The sequence below is a fragment of the Euwallacea fornicatus genome, chromosome 5, assembly GCF_040115645.1.
Source record: "Euwallacea fornicatus isolate EFF26 chromosome 5, ASM4011564v1, whole genome shotgun sequence".
Lineage (NCBI taxonomy): Eukaryota > Metazoa > Arthropoda > Insecta > Coleoptera > Curculionidae > Euwallacea > Euwallacea fornicatus.
The window spans coordinates 1,887,977-1,896,935 of NC_089545.1; the positions used below are offsets into that span (position 1 = coordinate 1,887,977).

The following is an 8,959-nucleotide window of genomic DNA, read 5'->3' on the forward strand; positions in this document are numbered from 1 at the left end:
AATACACTTTATTGATATCCTACACCCACAACCACACAGCTAATATTGGTCGAAGACTGAAGATCAAATTGCAAAATGTTTAGGAGATACTCAAGAATTTCTCATCGATGAGGAAAAGCTCTGGAAAAGCTTTTACATTGCTTCCGTGATCATCAAAAATTGCTAAAACCAATCCGGTTTTGTTTAAATTTTAAATGGAACCCAATACATTAATCTGTACCTTTTTTACTCCAAACACATTCTATATTGTTAGGAGACTGCGAAGGTCAGCAGCTCTAAATGGACACGGGCCAACACTGTCATTTTCTAGAACAAAATCAACTCCACATTTTTTTAAATTCTTTGATTCTTTATATTAACGAAAAGTTTTATTTCTAGCAACTAATCACCAATTCCTTAGACAGAACTGGAACTTCCTGAACGTCCTACAAAATATCAAAAAATGTTTACGATGATGTTGAGGAGAAACAAAATGAAGGTGATTTTCCTGTATTGTGAGGTTTTAAATAGTGGCGTGGAATAAAATAACATAGCAGAAACGTCTTAGGCGCTTTTAATAAAAGGCAACACAGGTTAATAATCATTGTAAGCTCTCATCTAAGAAAATCTTACGACAAACAGATTAATAACATATGAAAAACTAACACTACAAAATTAAAAAAAATGCAAAAACATTAGGTATTTTGACGAAAGTTAGGTGAGAAGTTTCTGATTTTAATGGCAATTATTGACCACCGATAGTAGTTTGGAATATTCTTTCTGCACCTCCGAATCACCATTAAACGATACAAGACCAGTCGCGGAGTCCTAGAAGTAAAATCCAGAAATTAGAACTACTTACCAAAAGACTGTTAAAACTCACCTTGAAAAGTAAGTCTTTTTTGCCATTGAACGAACCAAATAACTTGAACAAATCAGGTCTCTCTGTGAACAGAGTGCTCGCTGAGATCAAAGCGTTCCGTATTTCGTCTACCAAAGAGTCGGATTTTTCATTTGATGTCACTACCTATGTTGACCAAATACATGAAGAAAACATGTTAAATATTTAGTCTGAGATATTTTATACCATATGAGGAGGGGCTTGCGCTAAGTGACACTGTGCGTAATCAGATACCGGAGCTCTATTTCCGTCAGGACATAAAAGCTCATAGTCCTCAGACTTCAGGTCTTTGGCCCACGCCTCTTGGTTGTTGCCATCTGAAACGTACCAAAAAGTTCAAACGACTTACTATAATCGTCTGCAAATTAAGGTTGAAGAACGGCCCTATTAACAAGGATTTATAGCAGGCCTTTTAAAAATACTCCAGAAAAATATATGGCGTCGCACCAAGGATCCCATGTCCTCTGACGAACGCTGGATGAAAACATAGACTACACCTCAACAGCAACAGGAAAACAAGCCTTGAGTGATTAATTGATAAGCAAGTTCGAATTAAATTGTCCATCAGTGGCCTTGTAATTTGTAATCATAATCGGAATCTGTGCAGCTGACCTAAATAGGTGCTGATGCAAATCAGCGATCCCACCTCGAGGGGCGCATTTGTAACTGTGGCCCAATTTTCAAGCGGCAAACAAGGCCTATAAATTATCTCCATCTAGACAGTGAGAGATGAAATGTATTTTTAGATCAAAGTTATCTAAAAGTTTAAAATTCCCAGATTGGCTTAAGAAAGTTATTAAGTTTCCTGCTCTATCCAGAAGCTTATAATAAGTTTTATATTCCCGCAAATGTAAAAAACAAAACTATGAATATTCATAGTTGAATCAAAACTGATTTACTAGGAAAATTTCTGCCAGAAATTGCGATTAATAAGGTCCACTGTGCCTCAGTCAGATATAAGAACACGGTGCAAATCCAGTTCCTTGGCCTGGAAAATCGGATAGGGCTTTTTAATGTCAGATCTAGTTACGAAAATCGATTGTTAATTTTCATTATGTTTATGCGTAAATGACCTATTAGAGTCCTTTGATCAGTGAACCATGAGGGTTTTATTGGATGAGCCCTAATTTGCGAAATGCTAGTGTTTAGGGAGTATATATATTGTTTTCCTGGATAAGAATTTTCCTCTCTCATTAGTCAACCGTGAAGGAAGATATTTTTAACTTTCTATCAATCGATAGAAATTCAATGACTGAAAGTGTTAAGAACGAGAATTTTAACAAGAATCTGAATGTTTTCGCAGCACATAAAACTATAATGAAAAACTTGCCAGTATTTCCAGGAACAGTGACATGCTTGACGAAAGCTACATCGCCTCCTCCTTCGGCAATACATCTAAAGGCACCGGTGTAACCGCTGTAAGACTCAGATTGGTCAAAATTGCACTTAGTGGACGTGTTCTTCGTGTCTACTTCACCTCCACAAAGTGAACAAAGTTTGTCGGATGTGGCTGCATCCAGGTTATATCTGAACCAACCAAGAATTTGCTTTTAATACGACTAAATTCTGATTAACTTTAAAATCAAAATCAGTAAATCACATCGCTTAGATTGAGAATTGCTCGACGAAACGGAAAAATGGTTTGCACTTTGGTCAGGGCCGGCCTTAGCAAGTCTGCCACCTCACAGGACCTCGATATAAGTTTTAAAAGTCCTTAATATTAAAATAAAATTGGTGATATTTTTTACAAAAAAAAATCACTTGAAATAAACAGACGAAGCAATTTCTTTCATAAATTATTGAAACAAATTCCCGCTAATGCCGCAGTCAAACCCTATTACCGAACCTCACAAAACAGCACGGAAATAATGTTCTATTTCTTTTAATTTAAACTAGTTTAGAATTAACAAAAAGCTCAATTTTATACACTTTAAAATACAAATCAACCCGACTTATATTTTCAAATAACAACTTCTCTTTCTTATCTGAAACAATTAGGTATTGCTCTAAGATTCTGAAGGCTTCCCTAGTCATCCCGAAAACTAGGAAAAAACTGAAAGTTATTACACATTTTACTTTGCTGTTAAAATATTTTACTTCTAAAGGAAAAATAATTGAGAAAAAAGAAATGTTGAAGAATTTGCAAAAGACGTTTAGCTTCTCATCTAGCACAGAACTTCTCTCAAACTTTCAAAATAAAAACAACGCGGGAAACACATCAAGTAAATAAATACAAAATGTGGCTTCATAAAGCTTTGTTGAACTTCTCATTGCTGGTTTCAGCAATGGTTTATGATGTTATTAAAATGTTACTTGAAGGAAAACTATAAACTGCATTGTCGTATTAGTTTCCTTCTTACTGTCAATGGTTCTTTTCTAATACAATTACATGCATCAGCCAATATTCCGTTACATATGCACTAATAGTGACAATCTACATATGTATTTAAATACCTACTTCAAATCTTTAGCACCAGGTAAGCAACTGCCGCCACTGAAAAACTCAGCTAAAGCCTTAGGATAAGGACAATTTCTGTCTCTGATTAGCCCTTTGGATACCAAGGTGTAGAGTGGGGCATTATAACCTGCAGTCCGGCCTATTCCTGTATGGCAAGATTTCTTGCCCTTTAAATCTTCAAAACTCTCAATATGAGAGTCTCGTTTCACTACGGCCACTGCGTAGTAGGTACCACCCGTCGGTCCATATTGCTCTGCCAGGATGGGTTTGAGGTTGAAATCCTTTATTGCCACATCCACGAAACCTCCTAGAAGCCATTAATATTCGCTTGTTAGTAAGATTTTGGTTTGTGATAATAAGAATAAGTTACCATCTAAAGTGATAACATCAGCCCCGTCTTCGCTGATGGTTTCCATGCAATCATGGACATTCTTTTCTTGGACACAATCGAATCGGGGTCTGATGTTTCTGGAAAATGAGGCTTTAGTTAGTGAGCGACACTTGTTTTTCTCCTCGTCCGACGTCACGCAAAATCTAATACTCTTGAATGGTGGTCCATGATCTCTCTCCACGACATCTGTATAATTGGCCTTATCCAGGTAGTCTCCAGGAGATATAATCTTATTTTCCTTAGGTGCGCTCTTATCGTTCAGCTCCAAAATTTTCTCCATCCAAGCTGCATGATTTTTACTTCCAATACTGTTCAAATTCTCAATCTTCCTCCTCAATTCGTCAACAGATTTGGAAACAGCTGCATTGGTCATATAGCCTTGCCAAGGCCTAGCAGCCCACGTACAAGGAGTTTCTGTTGCAGGAACTCTGCTACCATCCGGGCAAAGGTAAGCAAATTTAGTGGGGTCTTCATTCGTTGGTTTGGCTGGGGTAATCCCTACTGGAAGCTTCATGAAGGGTTAATGCAATATTAACGAGAAAAACATCGTCTAATAGATATACCCCAAAGAACTTCCTAACGTATATGACTTTTGTCCATGCAACTTGACCACCATGGTGAGCCAAACATCTCAATGCTCCATCGTACCCAGAATAGATATCCGGATAATCGCATATGTCGGGGTGTTCACAGAGCGCGCAAAGATTTGAGTATTTCTGCTCTATAAAAGTCTTAGATGTTAGTTGTATATAGTACGTTCATTAGAATAGTAGCTTACTGAGTCTCAAATTGATTTTGGGGTCCGGAGACCATTTGCCTACAATACAGGCGTTGCTGAAGAGATTGGAAAGAGCCTTCAACTCGTTTTCCCTTGGAGATATGTCTGGTTCAGTCAAACTGCCTATAATGCCTTTGTGTTTGAGCTTCGTAAGAGGGATTTTGTACCCCACATTCCTTGCTATCCCAGTATGACAAGAGTTTAGACCTTTAAGGCCTTCTATGCCATTAATATTGAGATCTTTGTGGATTACTGCTACAGCTTCATAGCGAAATTCGGCTAAATAATATTATTATATATAAATTGTATATAAATATTAATCATTTTACTTTATAAAAAATATTAAAAGGACCTATATGAGAACCTCAGAGATGGCAGGAACCACATGCGGATTTGATTAAATGGGGAAAAATTATGAGAAGGAAAGTCGAACAAAACTATATCAAGAGATTTGAATTAATTGCAAAAAAAACGATTTTTTTTAAAATTCGTTGTCATAGCAAGAACTGATGGATTCACAAGTAACCCCGTACATAAGACCACTGTGAAAACGCTTACCATTGAATAAATGGGCAAAAACGGTGAGGACCCCTCGTGGTAATGTTTAAATATTACTTTGGCCTTAAATTGTAGGGAATACATGTCCGTATCAATAAATTTTTCCAATAAAAGACTAAAAACGTTGTGGAATTGTATCTTACAATTGATATAAGATTAGATCCATAATAAAAATAGGTTGCTGTTCCCCGAAAGAAAGTTCGCGATAAAATGTCAGATCCGTACTTCAGAAAATTCCATTAGTAATATTTGCTCAAAGACGAAACGTCGGATAAACGCACGGATAATGTAGTTTAAAAGGTGATTTAAATTTGCTTTGATAACGTTTCATCTTTTGCCATTTCCGAGATCCCTATACTGGCCCTCGTATTAGACACTGCGAAGGCTTTGGTGATACTTGCACGTTACCTTCTGGCTCTTCCTTAGTGCGGATTTCCTCAAACACCGCAAAATCTTCATTAGGAATATTTTTTGCCACATACATATCCTCAGGATCGACAGTCAAGAAATCAGCCTGTCGTTCTTTGATCTTTTCAATACATTCCATCCTATCAAATTCAAGAACAATTATTTAATAAATAGCAGCTGCAGAGGTGTTTATGAAGCAGGAAATTTTTATTCCGATCTATCTAAAAACTATTGTCGAGAAAGTCATCGAAAACTTAGGCAATCATCGAACCTTTAAGACACCTTTTGAGGATCCGATGTCACAGAGTTCTCGTAAACACCGAGTCAACCTGAAGGTCTCTTCGCGAACAAATACCGCATCCATCCTTGAGTTTTACAGAAAAGGTTAGGACGAACCGATTAAGATAAGCTCTAACATGAAACAAGATCCTTTATGGATGTAATAATGCGAGGAAGGGAAAAAGCAATTTGTAAAGTAACGTTCACAATATGTCTTTTCCGGTTATCGTACAACTGGAACTGTAATGAACTCAATGAGATGTGAGAGAACGATTTAAAGTTTATTGAGTTCTCATGAGACACCTTAAAGGTTCTTATAGACCAAGTTTAATTGATTGATAAAGGAGCTGACGCACCTGTCCCTGGCAGGAATACAAATTATTTTGGCCGTACTCTTGGTTTCCTGACTTGCCATTTCGTTGCAGAGGTCAAGGAGATCCTCGGCAACACACATTTTATCTGTAAAATTACTAAATTATTATCAATTCTCGTTAAACCCAAGTTCAATTATTATTTAGGTATTAGTTGTTTAGCTGACGTACGATAAAATTGATTAATTCTTTGAGGTCAGAATTGTAGGCACCAATATTCTTACAGAACCACAAAGTGGTGTACAGACGTTTTATAAAAATAATTATTTATTATGCACTTAAATAAATAAAAATGCGGTGTTTATTGCAAAGTCGAGAAGGAGGTATTACCGGGAACATTAATACTGTTTATAAACAAAGGTATTAACTACTGGTGGAAGTGGTTTGGTAGTGTATGAGAGCGTTCACCGTATTAATTACCTTTGTACTAGTTAGTTATACCGACATTATGGTAACATTTTCATCATATGTGATACAAATAGTATGTTCTAAATTGTATGAAAGGAGTTTAGGATGGAAAAGGCACTCGTGCACATAATCCACGAGTGTGTTATTCTGAGCAATACTGCATGAACGAATTAGGCAAAAATTACGGGGAATTTTCTATGCAGAAGTTATATTCCGAGGAGAATTTCGTGCGTCAAATTCCACGTATTTGCGACACCTCCGTTGAATATCTGATTCGTAGACATAAACAGAAATATTATAGCAATGAAATTTGCTGACTGAAACATTATAGCCATAAAATTCCTGCCAGTGGTATTGCTATGATTGCAATTGCTGTATTGCTTAACAATAAAATACCTGAAGTGTAGAGCAGGTAATGGATAGGATTCTTAGATTTCTCAAAATATCTGTCCAAAACATTCCGAAAAATGCGTACAAAATTTTAACTTTGATACCCTACGTCTCAGTTATTATCAACTTTAAGATATGAGTGTCATTGGACACAGAGAATTTAGGAATCTGTGTTGTAATTGAATATTATTAGATATGGGATACCCCGTACAAAAGTATTTACTCTATATGTTATGTCAACTTATTAAAAAACCCGTTCCTCGATGTAATATATAATGTACAGAAGTTTATTTCAAAGATAGTAGAAAAGAAGCAAATTCACTAAATAGTAAATTTCCTTAAGTCCATGCCCAATTTTTGAGCTCATTCATTTAGAATAACACTCCCAGTGAATCCCAGCACCAGGACGCTAACACAGTCTCCTAGCGCTATCTGCGGTCGCCTAACGTATTACCAAATATCATAACAAAACAAAGACCGTCGAATATCTTGCCGTACAGACGCACATTTGTGCGAGTGGCCGAATTCGCCATCATAAATTTGGCACATATGAGTCTTAATTAATTTCTGACTGAACTAATTTTTCATATCTGACCAAATATACATAATATAACAATTTCTGCTAACCTGAACTAACCTGAACTAGCCTGAATATGTCATTCATGGACAATGAATCGATCACGTTTCATAATGCAAATTGATTAGTCTAATTAAAGTTCAGACTGAATAATTAGTTATTTCCTTATATCCTTGAATTAGCAATTAGCTTTGTAAGACAGAAAAGACGAGTTAATGCCGCATGTTTTTTGAATGAACAAGGAATAAACATCTATTGTTTTTTAATATTTAAATGAATGCAGTATTAAATGAAAGACTTTAATTTAGAATTTCTGCAAATTGTAATTAAGCATTCATAACGACATCAGTTTTTCTTAATCTACATCAAGCTAAACATGCCATACACAGTACCGTCCGCAAGGGTGGGGGGTCGGGGTTGGAAAAATCTCGGCATGTAACACCAGGAAGTTTCTTGGGGACAGGAGAAAGTGATAAAAAAAATCGCCGAAGGTGCGAGAGTTTGCTGAAACTCGCCCTGACCACACAGAATCTCTTAATGCAAACAACTGAAGATACGAAAAAAATAGGCATCAAACTCAGGATTTCCTCCTTCCCCTCATGCATAAATGAACAATATTTTTAATTAAATATTCAATACTTACAGTCTTTTCGAACATTTCTCCTAAATCTGGTCGCTGATATAACAGACGATGCTGAAATAGCGAGAATAAGAACGAAGACACACACCGGCTTCATGGTGAAGAGCGGAGTGACTTCGTTAAGCACGTTTACTATATCCCAAGACAAAACTGGCCACTGGTCACGGTCTTCGAATCACTATACATTTATTTACGGTCAGATAAGGAAAAATCCCATATATCGGGCGTTGGTTGTCTTTGTTTAAGAATTAGCGTCAAACTAGGGGAAGGCTGGACAAGAATGGACGACTATGACCGCTGCTACTATCTTATGCAAGGAAGAAGCGGTTGTTTTACGTGATTGGTCTACTTCACCCTCAAGGCTTTTTTCTTGAGAAGTCAGTATTAAAAAGATTCATATAACTCGCTCTCTTTTCTCCTCTTTAGAAGTTAATTTAGGAGGTTGATTTAATATCCCTACAAGGTTTCATTTGAACAAAATCATGTAATGTATAAGAACTGAACAAGTTAGTTTTAAGATTTAAAAACATGTTTATGTAACAATTTGTATTCTAAAGCAGATTCAAGAGACAATTTGCATACAATAATAAAATCGGTCGCAATAAAAATCCCCACAGGTTTCTTGGAATAAAGGTTAGAGGTTTAGCCTCCACAGTGTTATTCCCCGCTATTTATGGTTCTTCAATAGCCAAAAAAAACTTCGTTAAATGTTGCAACAAAAATTATGCAGAAATGTTTTGACGCTGATAAGTTTGTTGATAAGGAACATATTAATTAATGCACGTGGTTAATTGATAACGATTTTCTGAATTTGACGATTA

At 36.3% G+C, this 8,959-nt stretch overlaps 1 protein-coding gene across 1 annotated transcript; it reads right to left on the minus strand.

The window, feature by feature from the left end:
• Positions 1–537: 537 nt before the first annotated feature.
• Positions 538–8,322, minus strand: Tsf1 (Transferrin 1). The gene is made up of 11 exons (XM_066282441.1): positions 8,142–8,322; positions 6,109–6,211; positions 5,474–5,613; positions 4,508–4,786; positions 4,293–4,450; positions 3,709–4,237; positions 3,339–3,645; positions 2,211–2,407; positions 1,067–1,197; positions 863–1,006; positions 538–807 (listed from the first exon to the last, which is right to left on the minus strand). Exons 1-11 carry the CDS (start codon positions 8,233–8,235, stop codon positions 715–717), a joined length of 2,175 nt encoding a protein of 724 aa, XP_066138538.1. The 5' UTR covers positions 8,236–8,322; the 3' UTR covers positions 538–714.
• Positions 8,323–8,959: the final 637 nt, after the last annotated feature.